The sequence below is a fragment of the Aulonocara sp. 'chitande type north' Nkhata Bay genome, linkage group LG20, assembly GCF_057382095.1.
Source record: "Aulonocara sp. 'chitande type north' Nkhata Bay isolate Kocher_YH1m ecotype deep benthic linkage group LG20, A_spYH_male_GT1.1, whole genome shotgun sequence".
NCBI classification, from domain to species: Eukaryota; Metazoa; Chordata; class Actinopteri; order Cichliformes; family Cichlidae; genus Aulonocara; species Aulonocara sp. 'chitande type north' Nkhata Bay.
This window is the reverse complement of record NC_141363.1, coordinates 15165781-15184046: the sequence shown is the minus strand read 5'-3', so window position 1 is coordinate 15184046 and position 18266 is coordinate 15165781. Positions and strand designations below refer to the sequence as shown.

The 18266-nt window shown below is 40.9% G+C and overlaps 1 protein-coding gene across 4 annotated transcripts in view; it reads right to left on the bottom strand.

Annotated features, from left to right (window-relative positions):
• tns2a (tensin 2a) overlaps positions 1–18266 on the bottom strand; it is a 63585-nt gene that overhangs the window by 34203 nt on the left and 11116 nt on the right. For all 4 annotated transcript variants that reach the window (XM_086278813.1, XM_086278814.1, XM_086278815.1 and 1 more), the window contains exons 2-3: positions 9676–9781; positions 9492–9529 (exon numbers count right to left, since the gene is read on the bottom strand). In XM_086278813.1, the coding sequence (XP_086134939.1) occupies positions 9492–9529; positions 9676–9781 (144 nt within the window). The remainder of the gene's footprint in view (positions 1–9491; positions 9530–9675; positions 9782–18266) is intronic.

The window sequence follows — 18266 nt, the reverse complement described above, 5'->3', positions numbered from 1 at the left end:
GCCGCTTGTAATATTTCCTTGCATATAAATAACCAGCAGTGCCTTTAAGAAGCACACACAAGCAACAAGGCCATACAGCAGCACTCACTGCTCATTCTGATACATCAAATGAAGCAACGTAAGTTTTACTTTAAATATTTTTCATCTGATTGACATTTAGCTGAGTACTTGGTGACTGTTTTTCTCTAACCAATCCAAACCCAGAACACCGGGGTTTTAGTATTCTCCCAGCAAATGATGCTATCAGTCTGAGGCATTGATAAGCATTGATTTCTAAGGCTAGCTGGGAACATTTGGGCTTTCTTTCCTTGGGGTATCCTCATGAGTGCTTCTGTGACTACACGTAGCCCTTCCAGCTCACAGCAGATCTGACAGGAGGAGCACTGTTGCTGCCAGCTGCAGGGGGAGTTGGAGTATGTCCCACTACAAAATAAGATGGGGAGGCAGCTCAGTTACATTAATGACCACTACAACAACACCCTTGCCATCAAGCCTAATGGCAGCAAAGAAGATGTTAAAATACCATGGTGTTCCCTCAGGTAGTGTTGAACGGGAAAACATCAAATCAATGGATTAATGCAAGTGAGATCAGTGTGCAGATGAGGAAACTGTGGACAAAGTTCCCCAAGCATATAAACCCACAGTGACACTAAACCATGACTCAAGGGAAGCAGTGGAGACCTCAAATGATCGCAGATGTTAAGGTGTGGGAGCCATACCAATTACATTCTTTGTCTGTAGGGTTTTTGCAACAGACACCCAACAATAGATGTGTCTGTTGTCCTTATGACAAACCAACAAAAACTACGTCTATGAGCAAAGCAAACTGTACCAACCAATCCGGACCCCAATCAAGCCACGTCCAGCTACATATGAACGCTGTTCACATGCACCATTTCCTTTGATGTTAAGCCTTAGGCCTAACAGGCTCCTCATTCCTTCAGCTCCCTTAGGAGAGCCAATCAGAGGACACTGATGAAAGCAGCAAAGATTCAGCTGTCGAACAAAATGCTGGCTGTGACCTTGTGTGCTTTAGTGATCACCATCATCACCTACATCAGTGAGCGAGCCTGAGAAGAATGCAGGGGGCCTTATAAAGTGATGTATTACACTCATATGATCGCAGAGGGGAAACTTTTTCAAGCTGTAAGAGAAATGCTGATGAAACATTGAAGCACTTACAGAAACGAGGAAGCAGGACGGATACAGCAGCAAGCTTGAACTGTCTGTGCTCATTTGCTCAATCTGACATTTTGTAATAATAATTTATTTAGATTTTTTTTAAACAAAGGCTCCCTTTAATGCACTTAAGGGGGTAATTACACAATCCTTCACTGATATACAAATACGGATATATAAAGTTCACCAAATTAAAGCACATCATTGCACACCAGTTGTTTTTACTATAGCTCAACAAAAAGGTCAGTTTTTCAGGGCTTATTCTGTTATTGTGCGCAAATAGAAATAATTTACGCTTTCTAAAGAAACTTATATGTTTAAAGATGCTATGTTGAAAATCCCTTGCTCTGTTAAAGGAGCGCTTAGTAGTGGTAGAATAGTTATGTTAAGCTATATAGTTTATGTTTTGCATATTTCCACAACCATATCCTTAATCACATACTGTGTATGCTACTGTTGTATATAGTGTATTATCTTACTTATTTTTTATTTGTTTGTATTTTATTTGTATTTTCCTTCTGCTATCTGTACCTGAGCTGGGGGGTAATAACTTTGTCCTCATCTGTAACTAATGTAAAACTGACACATAAGACTGGGTTTTGTTTTAAGACCGTTTTGGCAGTCAGAAACACAGATGGTCACTCTTTAGCACAAACCTGCCTGACTTATGCTATGGCACTTTTGATAGTTACCTGGCTTAGCTGTATAACTGCCCTTTAAATGCAACCCACATGTCCAATGCCTCTTAATCATCACAAGATGGTCTTCATGAGAAAACCAGAAACCCGACCTAACTCATGAGGGCTTCAAGACCATAGCTAAGCAAAAACAACACCTATAGGTGAAAGACTTACATCCAGCAGATTTAGGAGTGCAATATTGTGCTCGTCTTTATACGAGGCCATCTAACAAAGCATTTGTGTTTTCCTTCCCCCCTCCTCACTCTTTGTCTCTTGTTCCCACACTTTATTTTGACCCCAAAAGGAAAGAAAGAGGTCTCTGTCTATCACGGTTACATTTTCGGTCCAAGCAGCTGAGAGGGCGGCTGAAGATCTCATAGGTCACATGGGTCCCTGTGGTGGAGCTTTTATGACCAAGTGGGATGCAAATCCCTGTTATGGATTTTGAGGTTCTGACTACACAGACTAAAGTTAAGCAGATGGAAAACACAAACAGGAATGCTGCTTGTACAGAGGGTTGCTAGGTACATGCTCAAGGTTAAAGCGCACACACACACACACGCGTGTGCACACACACGCTGTGCACACACACGCTGTGCACACACACGCTGTGCACACACACAGCATTCTCATCCACCCATCTTTAACTTCCACCCAACCCAAACAAGCGCGGAGAGCTTGAAGCTGGATAAAAATAAACATGGGTAAATAAACAACACAGGAAGGCCGGGGTCATGATGTGATTGGGAGAGATCAACAATGGAAAAACCTCTTGTGAGCCAACCGATGTGGGGCATCATTACAGATCTTCATTCCACGTCTACGCTCTGCGGCTGGGCGCCGTCTCTCATTCATCTTGTCGATAAGCAGGCACTTGCACAATTCCCAAAAGCACAGTGTCTCCTCCTCTTTCTATATTTGCAGTCTTCGCATTGTTTACCATATGCACAAAAATGCATTTGCATTCTTCAGATGGGCAATGTCAACCACCGTTTTAGGACCCATCTCCTCCTGCACTACACCACAATTCACAAAATAGACGCCACTGTGGTCACAGTCTTCCATCTCTTCCTTTGACTTTTGTTTTTTTTAGGTTTTTTTCAGTTATTTCTTTGAGGTCTGGGGAGGTGAACTGACTGGGTACAACAGCCAAAAGAGGCAAGACAGGAAAACCCAATTAAACACAGGCACACATATGACAGACCCTGCCGGAAAGTATTCAACTTGCTATAAAGATGGTTTGTCTCTAAGAACGATTTACTCTTTTATACCAAATGTACAAAAGTCCATTTTTCTTTCCTAATTTAGTTTTAAGTGTTGATATTATTCAGACATGTTAAAATATAATGTGGACAAATGTTTCTTTTTGCACAAACAGTAGTAGAAACATGAAAAACGCATGCAGCCATTATACAACTAACCTTTTGTCAGCCAAGTGAGTTGTCCTATAGCAGCCACCGTAGCTAGGATTATGCACTTTGATTGGGAGGGGTAAGAAAACAGAACTCACCTGATTCAATCTGCAATCTAATGACATCTAACAGTGAAAATTTTATTGTAACTTTCAAATTAACAGGTGTGCAGATACAGGCAGTCGACGCCAACAATGTGCTCAGCCTCATCTGTGCTCAGGGCTGGACTGGGATGGCTCCTTTAACCATGAGCAACTGCTAGTAGCTAAAATGTAGTTTTTAAATTGTCACATACTATAGATGTTTTTTACGCAAACATGAAATTGCCGATATTTTTTGTGCCAGCCCAGCCCTGCCTGTGCTAATTCATGGACCCATTTCTTTATAAGTGAAAAAATACAAGCACACACACACACACACACACACACACACACACACACACACACACACACACACACATTTTGGGATTTTTAAATAATTAGAAACATTGTGTATTAGACAGGCATATTTAAACAGATTTCAGATTTTATAATCAAAACAGATGTGAGCTGATGATGGTGGTAGAAATTAAAATATATATATATTTTTTTTCATCTTCCTATTAATTGTTGTACGAAAATGATTGAAATGGTTGAAAAATGGCAAAGTTAAGGCTGTAAACTGTGAAGTCGAAAATTCACAGTCATGGTCTATCTTATGTACAGTTAATAATTATTCTCTATAATAGTCTTGGGTCTTGCCCTCACTATAAGAAGGCTCCTTGAATGATGTATGAAATACCAGATACAAATGAAGTGAAGTGAAATATGCAAAAGTTCTGAGAACAAACCCATCGGCCAATTAGAACAGCTTATGTCCTAGCTAAGACACACACGCACACACATGTACGCATACACACACACAGAGTGGACTGGCTTAGTCCCAACTTGGCTAAGTAAGCTGTCATGCTTATGGTTTTAACTCTCATCAACAATGCTCACTCGCTCCTTCTCTCGCTTAGTCTGTACTGGACACAGACACACAGACACACAGACACACACACACACACACACACACACACACACACACACACACACACACACACACACACACGAACTGAAAACATGCCAACTTATCTCAGCAATTACCAGAGCTGTCTGTGATAAAGTTCGTTGAGTCAGAAGAGACGGTCATGGTCCCAGTAATGTTAAAATGATGCAGTTGGATCCTGTTATCCTGAATGACTCATGCTGACTACACGAGTATTTAGTGAAATACTGGAACTGCAGGGGGGGAACCAGAGGCCCGGGCTAGACGCCACAAGAATGACTTGCTGCTGATGTCACTGAGGCCCCCCAAAAACAACCTACTGAAACAATTAAAAGGTTTCTTACAGTAAACTGCTGCGATGGATATTTCTTATTTAAGCCTCCCTGTTACAGGAGACTGCTTAAAAGCATGCTGCAGCTGGCATGCTCTAATAGCAACGAGTGACATATTCCTATAGTGACGGGAAGTCTGTAGAGTAACAGGGATGTCGGGGTCAGCTGCATGTTGGGAAAACAGGGAATCTGGTCGACTTTTTGTTTCTGACATTGCTCTAAAATTCCATCCACTCATCGCTTCTGTTAGCCTGCAACTGCTTGATGTTTTTGAGAGTGTCACGTTAGTTAATGCAAAGTTAAAAAAGGAAAGAAAGTGGCAACACAGTCTTTTGAATCCTTCAGGAAATTTGTCACAGTAGAGGAAGTGCGCAGGAGACACTTCAAAGGGTTCTTTTCCTGAAAGTACTTCTATGTTTTGAATTTCCTTATTAGAAAAAAAGAGCACAACAGCAACCACAACTGTCTTGATGAAAGGCTCAGAGAAACATCAGGCGGGTTATGTTGCTCTTCTCCCCCATCCCTGCGTCCTCCCCCACTTCCACTCTATCTGTACTTGATTGTACAGCCTCTTCTTGTAAAGAGAACAGCAGGCAATGCAAACGGCACACAGCTTAGCCTCATGTAAAATATATTTTGACATGTTCAGTGGATGAGAGCTGTGACAAGGACGAGAGACAATAAGCAATCCCAATATGTGGGGGGCGGGGCCAGAGAGTGTAATTACTGTGATATGCAGCCCCACTTTACCAGCATAAGCATACACCATCTGCAGGACGACTTACCCCTAAAACAATGAAATTCCATTCTGAAATGTTTTCCTTTACTCACTGAACTGCAGTCGCAGACAGTCAGTGGTGGAATAATACTTAAAACAGGGAAAGTGAATAACGCTTATCTTGTTCTGCTGAGAAATCTTGCTTCATGTGGATGAAGCAGTACAACAATACACGCATGAAACTGTGAAATGTGCAATTTAATTTATATTTAATTTGGAATATTAGGCTGGCAACATGTCCAGAGTGTACCCTGCCTCTTTTCCCATGACAGCAGGGATAAGCTCCAGCACCCCCATAACCATTAACTGGATAAGCTGAAGAAAAAGTACTTATGGATGGATAGATGAATGGATGGTTGGCAACACCAGTTAGGAAAAAATGTTATCAGATTTGACCTCTTATGACCTTATACGAAGGGTTTAAACAAAGTTAAAACTTTTAGATTGCCTTTGGTTTCAGATGTCAATTCAAAGCACTGCTTACAGTAAGAAACCATCAGCAATCTACAGGAGCTCTTTTCAGTCAGCTCTGTTTTGTCTGATACAGCACATCTGGCAGTCAGCCACACATCCATTGATCCTGCCTGACTGATCACTGGTGGGCGTGACTCGGTTTGGGAACCAAGTAGTTAGCCACCAGCCCGTAGTTTGACCAGCGGAAATGCCTCTTCTTGCCTAATTAGACCAGACGGGCCGGTCAAATCGTCACGGGCTGCATTTCACTAATTTTAATCCTTCCTACTCCCACTGTTCCTCTCTCGCCCCCCTCTCTCTTCTCTCCCCGCCATCTCCTTCCCCACCACCCCCTACAAATTCCCTTCGGACTAAATTTTCCACTTGGGATCAAAGATAAGGGAGACTATTCTCTGAGAGAGAACATGGTGAAGTAAAACTGTTTATGGCCTTCTGCTCGTCTCTGTGAGAGTCTGTTCTTTTTAATAGAGACAGAGACGAGGCAGCTGGAGGCTGCTGACCTCATGGGCAAAGAGCAGGGAGCAGAATAACTGAAATTAAAAACATGCAGAGTACAATCACTACCAGTCAATCTTTATGAGATGTAGGTTTATGATTTCTTTTTTTCCCACCGTCACAGAGCTGAATTCTACTCTGACAACATACTGAATGGTGTGGTAAACAGGATGCCTTACAGATGACAGACCTCCAGAAGTGCTTAGGCGTGTGTGTATGCAGGAATATCACACACATACAAACACAGACACACACAAACGGGAGGAGAGGAGAGCTGGGCGATTCAAAGACAATGTAATTGTTAACAAAATCAACGTGAATGGCATGCAAAGTAACTGCTCTAACACAGGTAACTACACCTGTTTACCACAAACCAGGTGACACGCATTAGCTTGTTCATTTTTATTCAGTTTGCTGTGTCACTGTCTTTACTTCAAATATCTGAATTCACATTAGGAAAGACCAATGCCAATCCTTCATCCCTCCTCAAGTCTCTGCGTTATACATAAGGTTAGATAACAGCTAATATGTACAGAGAAGCCAGTCCTCCACACCCTCCCTTATCCGACCTCTCCCTTCCTGGGCAGCAGCGATGGATATCACAGTTTAACTCCCAGTCAACAACCACACATCAAACAGTTATAGTAAGGCTGTTTAAGAACATCCCGATCTTTGTTTTTTTGTAATAAATCTTAAAAATATAAAATATCTGTGGAATAATCAACCTTTTTCCTAATAAATTGGAAAACACTGGAACATTTCTCACCATTTAAAATATGTACTGCTAAATGAGGAGCATAAGTAGCCAAACTGCTGATTTGTACAAATTGACACAAACATTGTAATTATTTTATTCTCCCAAGTCTTTATTTACATTTTTCCCAAAATAATTGTCGCTCGTGTCCAGAGCAAAGGGTTAGGGTTTAAGTTCAGGGCTAGAACTGTGGTTAAAAAAATCACATGACAAGATAAACAAGAACACTGACACAGCCTTTTATGGCTATACAAACACATAGCGCTCTAGCTAGCACCTAGCCTAGCTTAAAAACAGATTAAATCTCTGATTATGTCTAAAGGTGAAGTTAACTGTATCTCTTAATTAACCAGTGAACACATTGTACTGTATTTTGTTTGTCTAAAGTCATTAAAAAGTAAAGTTATATTTCAAGTTGTGGTTTTACATCTAAACACAATCATGCTAGCTGTGCTGCTATAATGCTATGTTGCATTACTTTTAAGTTAAAATAAGAAACCAGCTGCGTTACTGAAAACTCATCTAATCCTTGAAGTTTCTCTTTCACAACAACGCATACAGACAGACAGTTCCTACAATGGAAGAAAACAAATACTATTTTCAGTCAGCCACAACATCAAAACCATCTTCCTATATTCTGTAGGTTCTCAGCTCTGACTGTGAAAGCATAGACACAGATAAGGCCTGTTCCTTCACCTCTGACAGTTTGGAGGGGTAGTTCCACTGGTATAGGAGACTACTGTAGTCAGTGATGTGGTGCAGCAATATTTTAGGTGGATAGTATGTAACAAAGGTTGTTTCCCAGCAGAGCATTCCATTGTAAAGACATTTTTATTGTTCTTTGTTTCACCTGTCGGTGGTTTTAATGTTGTGGCTTACTGGTCTATGTCAACTCTAGAGTCATAACCAACCTATAACTCTGTGCGACCAACACCACAAGCTGTCCTTAAAAAGCTGATTTTACTTTTTTATTGCGTGTGCTGTTTCAAAGCCATCCTTTCATCTCTGAACTCATCCCCAAGGCTCTCCGCAGATAAAAGACAAGAGGACAGAGGGATGCTAGAGGAATGATGCTCGTCTTTGCCACATGCCTTCACCCCTTAGCTTTATGTCAGTCAGCTGCTGCCTGCCAAGGTTCCCTGCCTCAGCCTTCTGCGCCTTTCACATTCTCTCCCTCAGCATCACTCTGTCCATTCATTATGCCATACTTCCATCAATGACTCTTTCACAGAGCCAGCAGTGTGGTGTTCGAAGGAAGGCTCGCAGCTTACATTGAGGAATGCAAATGAACAGGCTTCTTTTTAGAACGGCTCCTGAGATGTCTGCTTTTATAGAGATACTGTCATGTACCTATACCTTTATTTGAGGTAAAAGTTAATCATAAAGTAACATTACCTTTCACTGTTATGCTTTATAAACTTGTGATATTTATTTAGCACGTCGTTAAAAAAACAACAACAAAAAAAGAAGTCTATTTCATGTTATTATCACTCCCATGATCCTCTTCAGCTCAGAATGTGACAGCATTATGTTTGGACAACCCCAAAGAGTTTCCTTAATGTCATTTATCATTTCAGTGCCTGGGAACTGGCTTAATGAGTACATGCAAATGCATTTAATTTAGTGACCTTAATAGGAGTCAAGTTTACAGCAATTAATATCTGTATCCATCTAAGTTAGACCTCTCCCCAATCCTTGCTCTGGCCATTCAGAATATGTAATTTTTGTTCTTATGAAATTGTTCTTCTAAAAAAACAAAGACAATAATCATTCAAATGACACGTCAAAAACTATTCACATTTAAAAAAGACTAAAAGTCATTTTTATCTTTCTCCAAAACACAGTGTTGGGTAGACTTGGGGTTAAGAAGGGATGCTAATAGTAATTATTCTCACAAAAAATTCATGTGTTGTTTGTTTAGCCATAAGTCCAAAGCCCCAAAACTCCTCAGAAAACTGAACAAATATTTGGGATTTTTCTTTGAAAAGCTGCTGAAGTAGCCTTCACCTCAGTGTTAACCCCGTCTTTGCAATCAGGGGACAGGAATCTTGTTTTTCCACAAAACATCAGGGTTAGGATGAGGACAGTTGCCAAAGTATTTGCTGTCAATCAAGCCCTAAAAACTGGGCTCTCTGACACAACCAGCTGCCACTAATTCTACAATTGGATGCCATGAAATGTGAATAACACACATCATGGAAAACTGGCATTTATCCTTGTTGTGTGCAGTTTTTTGTGAAACATTAAGTAACATAAAAATTTCCTCTGTATTGTAATTTTTGTGTTTAGCGATACAGAATTTATTTTTCTCCATCTAAGTCAAGCCTGAAACTATTTCCTTTGGCGGTCGATCCTTACCTTTGCCTCGCACTTCCTGTGGGTGGCTGTTTTGCATACTGAGAAAAACACGTCAAGTGGGAGGGGGAAAAGAAAACAAAGGTTAGGATTAGTGACCTTACAGTTGTGACCAATTTCTTTCTTTGGTTTTATTTTTAATAACAACAAAATTAGTGGGAGAAAGTCAACACAGGAGCACTCTCACCTCTGCAGAAGGAGCCCACGTTATCGACGCTCTGCCGACACACACTGCACTGCCGCTTCTTCTTGAAAGTCTTCTCCTTGAAGACGTGGGGCTCTCCTTTGCCTGCCTGCTCACAAACACACACAGAACAAAGGTTTACACTGTATTACATGCCTAATACTGGACTAGACATGCTACTGTTAGAAACACTTAAGAGTCCTTGTTTAACCTTCATCCAAGAGTTTCGACTTGGCAGACGTTCAATGTTTTCAGTCAGTCATCCTTACACCAACTATAGCAGGGGTGTCGAACTCCAGGCCACGAGGGCCGGGGTCCTGCAGGTTCTAGACATCCCCCTGGGTCAACACACCTGATTCAAATGATTAGGTCGTTACCAGGCCTCTGGAGAACTTCAAGACATGTTGAGGAGCTGTGTTGGATCAAGGACACATCTAAAACCTACAGGACACCGACCCTCGAGGCCTGGAGTTCGACACTCTTGAATTATAGTCATTTCACTGCAGCGTCCAGTGTAAATTAATTAATTAGAGACAAATAAAAGATCAAATAAAAGTTGGGTGAGTAAGTTGGTTATAACAGTAGCAGAAGCTTAAAGTTTTAACATGCAGACTTGTGTATGAATGAAGGTGCTGCTTTTACTCCCTTTGCCTCTCAAACTTCTGTTCTGGTTGTGTAACTGTCTTCCAGTAATAATCCATGAGATTCCCGCCCATAACCAACTCTAATCCTTAGTGTGTGTGTGAAGATTTGTGAAAAGAGAGGGGAAAAAGCAAACGTATCGAACTAGACAGCTAATTAAAGTGAAAGTACAAGAAAATCCCATCTTTTCTTTCTTACATTTCCAAGTGTACATGTATGTGTGTTTGATTTCATGCGTGTGTGCCAGTGTGGGTACATTAATGTGTGTCGTGTTGTCATTTCCACCCACGGAGTCTTTGTTTCTCAACATGGGATCAAATCTGCATATGACTCTGTGGAGGTTTGCAATACGAATCCATGGGCCAAGTGTGAGGATTGCTGCATAATGGGTCTTATCTGACATCAAATACGAGTCCCTCCCCCCCCACACATACACCGAACACGCACCAGTGCTGTCGTCACCCAGAGTAAACAGCTATATTTAAGAAAGCAATCGTGCTGCTAACGTGTCCATAACGTGTCCATAGCCTTGGATAATTAAAGTGATACAGAGACAAAAAGGGTTTTGTTGCCTCTGCTTGTGCTTTTACTCCTTGGCAACAAAGAAAGGGAGCTGTTTGCACACTTCTTCCATTATCCTGCTTCCCTGGCTCTGTTCTAGGGACCGGACAGTGTTTGGACAGCTGCCTCGCCTGGCATCACCCTCGTGCCTGCTGTGTGCAGCGGCTGCTGGCCTGCTGCTGTACAAGTGTACTGCGACCGCAGCACCTTGGATGGTGGAGGAGGATAGGGTGGGTGGCTCAGGGGCTGGTGTATGTTATATAATAACACATGGCTGGAAAAGCTCATCTTGCCAGTACTTGTGGGTGACGTATCATTTTAAATGCTGGGACTTTTTATTTTATTTGACTCATATGGTCTATTCTTGTTGGTGCTTTTATCACATTAGCAGACCAAAATCCACTCAGATTTCATTACAGTTTAGCATCATCTTATCTAGTCCTGTTTTGACGTATCTTCTGACTCAATACAATGTTGAATACAACAAACGCTCCTTTGCCTTTCCTCGTGACCAGTCTTGCTGCCTTTATGTAATGCACGTTCTATTTCTATTGCTTCGCAGTGACATTCAAGCCCACTGACAAAGCAAGTTAGTTAAACTCCTCCTGGACTTTAGCATGCATCTATAAAAGTATGCAATAGACCTTTAAAATATACATTATTGTACACAAGGGGGCCTACACTGAAATTTAAAAAAAACAACTAGTTACTGTCAGCTGAACCACAGCGGTGATGTGGGCTGAGAAATAAACACACTGAGGAAAGGCTGGCAGCATTCTTCCTGTTCCAGACACAATCAAGACCACTATATAGTCCCACCACAGGCAATCGTGGTCAGACAGTGATACGGGGCTCTGCTACTGAATTCTTTGTTAAGGTGTTTAAAAAGCCTCTCTCAGGCGAGAGGACCTGAGGGTAAAAGCATGAAAACCAAGAAAGTGTAACAAAGGCAACACAATATGGTGATTCTATATGCAGAATAACCTCTGTGTAACAAGAACAAGGGCAATGAATGGATACCAAATGTTTGAAGTGTGCCATTTGCTTGGTTTTAAGATTGATTAACTGATTAACTCACAGAGGTTCCAATGTCCTTCTTCAAACTTGGAAGCAGTTGTTGACCAAGCAATCTCATCCCAAGGATCATTTAGTAGAACAAACTCATGCTTTAAGCCAACACGGATGAAAAGTCTTTCAAGCACTATGTAAAACATGACCATCTGCAAACTCATTACCCATGTGATCACAAGCTTCAGTCATGGTACCAAGTTGACTTGAAGTGAGGTGGTTTTGCACGCTGTAATTATTATGACTCGTCTGTTTGCTGTTAAAAGCAGCAAATAACTGCTGTTTCATTAGAGCCCACAATAGATGGCACCATATGCCTCCAACAGAAGAGACAAAGATAATAAATAGTAATCGAAAAGTTAAATATGTGTAATATCTTACTGTAAAAATGATGTTCTTTTACAGTTGCACACAGCAGCTGCTACTTTTGTTTATTAGCCAACTTTCCTTAAATCAACACTACAAGGATGCAGAGGTGGGCGATTCAATTCAAATATCAATCTAATCAATATCAAAGCCAGTAATGATATCATACTTTCTATCCAGTCCAGGATGTAACCCACTGAATTGTGTGAAATTAATTATGTTTTAGAAATGAAACATTATGCATCAGACATACTCTAAAAATCAGCTGTCACACGTCTGTTTTATCGATGTCCTATAGCAGCGGTCCCCAAACTTTTTTTGCACCACGGACCGGTTTATGTCCAACAATGTTTTCACGGACCGGCCTTTAAGGTGTTTTTTCTAATAAATTCAACAAAATAAAACCAGTACCGGTACCCAAAAATAGAAGATTTATTCATAACACAAGGGAAAAGACCCAGGAAAACCGAGTTAACAATAAAATAGATTAAAAAAAAGAAAAGAAAGATAAAACATAACAACAAAAACCCTGAAAACCATGAATTTCACACCTGAGCCGGGTACCAAACGACTCACACACCGGTATCGGTACGTGGCCCGGAGGTTGGGGACCGCTGTCCTACAGAACATTCAAACAACAGAATATCACCCAAAGTGCTTTAGAGACAGGCATGTTTACATTCCAGGTCTCCATAAAACCCCAAATAACTAAAAGCTGAAAGGTCTGTTTTTTTTTCAATAACTAATTATCATGGAAACAGATTTAGTGGTCATTAAAATGTGTTCAGAATTTCCAATAGTGATTCATCTCATAAATCGTGACACACTGCTCCCTTTCCTACATAAGCTGGTTAAAAGTAAGACACAAATGACACAAAGCAGCATACAGGTACGCCGATGCTAGCTGGCTAACATGCTAACTTGAGTTGATGCTTCTGGAACACAAGGCTAATATTGCTCCATAACACTCAGTAACCTGTTGATAATTTTTGGTATTTTAAAGAATGTTTTAATCTCAAATTAATAATCCCACATAATGAAATTTGGTAAAGGTACAGTCAGTCATTTTTTGAGGCTTATTTAATAGAAAAGAAAAATGTTATATTTGCTTTCTTAAATAAACATTGAATATATAGAGTATATAGGAAAATACTAGCTAATGTAGCTGTTAAGCTAAATGTTTTATACTGTGTTAGCAAGCTCAGTTTAGCCCCTTTATCTTTCCTTACCCAAAAAATGAGTTTAAAATCACTTAAGAAGATGGTTTGTATGTTAAACAATATGTTGAGGCAGTTTCAGGATATGACAGATACTGCTTTACCTGACTCCTCAGAGATACAGTGTATCTTGCTAATAACATTAGTGTTCTGCTCTATGTAGCGCCTTAATTATTGTGACAACTGTGTTTAGCTACTATTTAACAAAAAAAAAAAAAAAAAAACTTGTCTAACCGAGCTTAGTACGTCTATTTTGACAGTCACAATCTAAAACAATATTACAGATTAAATTTGCTTTTACCTACATAATATCAGCATTTTCCTAAGCTCTGAAGTTTTTCTTTATTTTCGATGGCTCTTCCAAGTTGGGAACTTATATCTCCCATTATTCAACAACAAATGACTGCATCGTAGGAAAGAGCTAAGCATTAGCCAAAAGCATTAATGTCCATCTGTTGTTAGCATCTCTTTTTCATGTATTTGTAAGACATGCCGCTGCACTGATGGAAAGCTGTGTGCAAACTGAGTTCAAAACTCAAATCTCCTGAAACATTCCCGTCAGCTCAACTTGGGAGTCCAGCAGAGGAAACCACAGTGAAGGAGGTTTACAACTTTGTGTAGGATTACAACAGAAAACAGCTGGTAGAGTCTGAGTGCATGAGCACTAAAAACAACCTGCGATGCAGAGCCTGGTCCCCAGGATAGCAATTACTGTCACTGCTGCACTGGATAAAAAACATCTTCCTCTGGTAAAGCATGTGTTATCCACCATTTAGTACTCAGAGCCCCTAAAGAAACAACTTGTTAGAGAAAAGAACCACAAAACTCTCTGAACGTAATAATAATAATAATAATAATAATAATAATAATAATAATAATAATACCACCAAATCGATGACTCCGTCTCACTATAGATGCTCATTTTAATCATCACAGTTACTGATGGACAAACCCTTATAAGAATAGGCTACATGTGGCCATTCAAGCTCCAGTCCTAACCAGCTGAGGCCTGTCTACATTTCCAAAGCACTAACAGAAGTTGCAAACATCTACCTGAGACCTCAAGAGGAAAAACTTTGCTCACACATACACACTCACGTGCAGACGTGTATCCCTGCAGACAGCTGGAGAAAACAGACACACGTCCGCTCTCCTCTTCCCGTCCCCGTGTGCTGCAGGAAAGACCCCACCTCCCCCTCTGCAACATCTGCTACGCACAAGTGGGTCCTTTTTCTAATATTTTTAGCCTTTTGGCAGAATAAGGAACGGGGAGTTTAATGTTGTCAAAGAGATGCTTTCTAACCAGAGCTCCCTCCCCTTTCTCACTGCACCTCCTGTCCACCACCACAGAACAGTAGCTGGATTGAACGAGGGAGGGGTTGAACACACAAACAAGACATGAACACAGGCCTACAAATGTAAAAACAAATGCGCACATAGAGCAAGCCATTTGCAGCCACACACACACACACCCACACATCTCTGGAAACTCTCTTGCCCCTACCCTTTCGTTTCTTACTAAAAATAGTCTTGATATTTGGACAATGATGGGCATTGTGTGGGAGTGGTTCATTCCTGACAGCAGGACTGGTGACTGTGACCTCGGCATCAGATGCAGATGGCCTCAGTAAGAGGACAGATTGAACATGCCCCAGAGGGGGAAAAGTCTTCCTAGTGCTTTTAGATGAAATGGGATTTTTGTCTTTACATCTTTAAATCATTATTAAAGCCTTTTTGCTGCACATGACATCTGCACTAGAAAAAGGAGCAGGTGTTTCAGAGTATAATCTGGAAAGTACCCGCAGATACGCCTGGGTTTTCAGTATTACTTGTACATCAGTGATTTTAATCTGATAGACTTAGATTGGTTCCTGGACTGTATTCACCAACCCCAACAACACATTCATTGATTTAAACTGCTTTTCTAATGAGCTACAAAAATGAATGTTCATCATTAATTTTGCCATACTTGCAAATCAATTAATAACTGGGACTATATAAAAAGACTGTAAAAGAAAGCCAACTATAGCATCACCAGATAATTTGGTGTTGTTATAGTGACTTAGAGCAGGGGAGTTAACAGGTTTAGAAAATCTACGACCTAGAGAAACAAAAAACAAAAAGTAGAGGCAACCATTTTTAATATTTAGTGTTGTTTTTGAAGGAGGAGTGTAAGTTTAAAATTTAATTTGGTGATTTACAGTCGACTCAAATGGAAGGGTCTATAAACAAGGAATTCAGGCTTGATGCTCAATACTAATAAAAACAGTTCTCAGCATCTAGAGTCTATCTGGAAACTCAAATAAGTTCATTTTTCAACTTAGAATTATACACACAATACCCCATAATGACAAAGTGAATATTCTTACTTGAAAATCACAGCCTTTGCCATGACACTCATAGTTGAACTTAGGTACATCCTATTTTTACTGATCATCTTTCACATATTTTCTACAACTTGGTTGGAGTCAATCTGTCAAATTTGGTTAATTGGACATGATTTTGAAAGGCAGAGTGGCCTTCATCATGCATAAATGGAAGAAGTTTGGTCTCTTCCGAGAACTGGCCATGCTGCCAATTTTTGAGTGATCGAGATAGAACGCAAGGTGACCAAGAACCAGATGCTTCCTCCACAGGACAACCATTTCTGCTGCACTCCACCAATCGGGCCTGTATGGTAGAGAGGCCAGACAGACACCACTCCTCAGTAAAAGGCACACGACAGCCTACCGGGAGTTTGCCCAAAGCCACCTGAAGGACTCTCAGACCATGAGAACCAAAATTCTCTGGTCTGATGAATCAAAGGTTGAACTCTTTGGCCTCAATGCCAAGCATTATGTCTGCAGGAAACCAGGGACTATTCATCATCTGACCAATACCGTCCCTACAGTGAAGCGTGGTGGTCGCAGCATCATGCTGTGAGGATGGTTTTCAGCAGCAGGACCTGGGAGACTAGTCAAAGTTGAGGGAAAGATGAATGCAGCAATGCACAAAGACATCATTGATAGCAACCTGCTCCAGAGTGCTCCGTTCCTTGGTCTGGGGCAAAGGTTCATCTTCCAATAGGACGACTACCCTAAGGACGCAGTCAAGAAACAAAGGAAATGCTTTGGGACCGCTCTGTGAATGTCCCAGAGCCCAGACTTGAATATGACTGAACATCTCTGGAGAGATCTGAAAATGACTGCTCATCCAGCCTGGTGGATCTTCAGAGATTCTGCAAGGAAGAATTGTAGAAACTGCCCCAAAATATTGGGATCAAGCTTGTAGCATCTTACTCAAAAATAATGAGCCTGTAATAGCTGCCAAAGGTGCTTCAACAAAGTACTGAGCAAACACTATGATTACTTATGTGCATGTTGTTTTTGTTTTCATTTTTAATACATTTTCAAGAATTTCAAGCAAATGCATATTTATTTATTTTTTTTTTGGGGGGGGGGGGGGGGGGTTTGAGGTGAAAAACAAATATAATCCATTTTGTAATAAGACTATAACAAGACAAAATGTGAAACAAGTAAAGTTTTCTGGATGGACTGTACCTCTCTTTATGGTCTATCAGATTATGAGTTTACCTTACAAAACACAATAACCCAAATTTGTTCAATTGTGGGCATCTAGTATTTACATTATGTTCATTTTATGCACCAGATCACACGGCTTAATGGTCGGTTTGTGACTAACTGTAAACCTAAATCCAACCCTCTACTGAGAACATCTCATGGGTATCTGAGTTCCTGCTTCTTATTTGTTGGCATCAAAGCCTGCATGTGTTATAAGCGCGTGTGTGCATGCATGTGTCCGAAGGGTGGGACAGGCAGTGGAGGGAACAGAGTGACTCCCTGTTCCAGAGGTGATGTCAACATGCTGCCATGATACACTTCCGTTCTCTTGTGGAACTCCTGCTGCAAGCGTACACACAAACACAGAAAGGTCTTATTGCAGCAAAACCACCAACACCCTTTGTTGCATTTGCTAAATAAAAATGTTACCCTTGTACTGCGATGTGGCCTCAGCCAGTGCACGACATTAAGGGATGTAAAGTATGCTGCCGTAGTTCCAGATCTGACACTTGTTTAAGAATCCCTGTTGCAACATCTGCTAGAGTATAAAGGAGTCACTTAGATTCATCCTGTGTTTACGGTGAAGAATTTTCCAGGTGTGAGTGACTAGCTGTTACTGCGGCTTTATATCCAGGGGAACGTGAACCAGCTTCTGTTTCAACCTCTTGACTTGGCAGTGGCCAGGAGGTGCCGCAAGCACACAGAATGTGTCGTTCCTGGGCCTTCAAGCTTCTCAGTTACACCCAGTAATTATAAATATAGTATAGCTGCTGTACACTGAAAACAACCACAGCACTGTACTGCTGGTCACTGAACATCTCCACTAGAGCAGCCGGCTTACATGCTTACACCGAGACAGTTATTTGAACAAGCTACTCAAGTTTTTCCAGAATGCTGGAACGTTTTTTTTAAAATCACCAGCTTCCTCTCTGATCTGATCGAAATGCAGCCCGACTTCCACTTATCTGCACCGAATATAGTTCACACAGGAGAAAAGTGACCAAAGGAAAGGTCGCACAATGTTATCTTGTTATTAATGCGTGGCTGTTTCCCTCATGTTGCAAAGGAAGATAGGAACTCTGACAAGCAGGAATCACGATGTGGAGCCAAAGCTAATTGTATGAACAATCATCAATCACCTGTGTGCACACTATACCTTGCTTTTGAGTTTGCACGATGA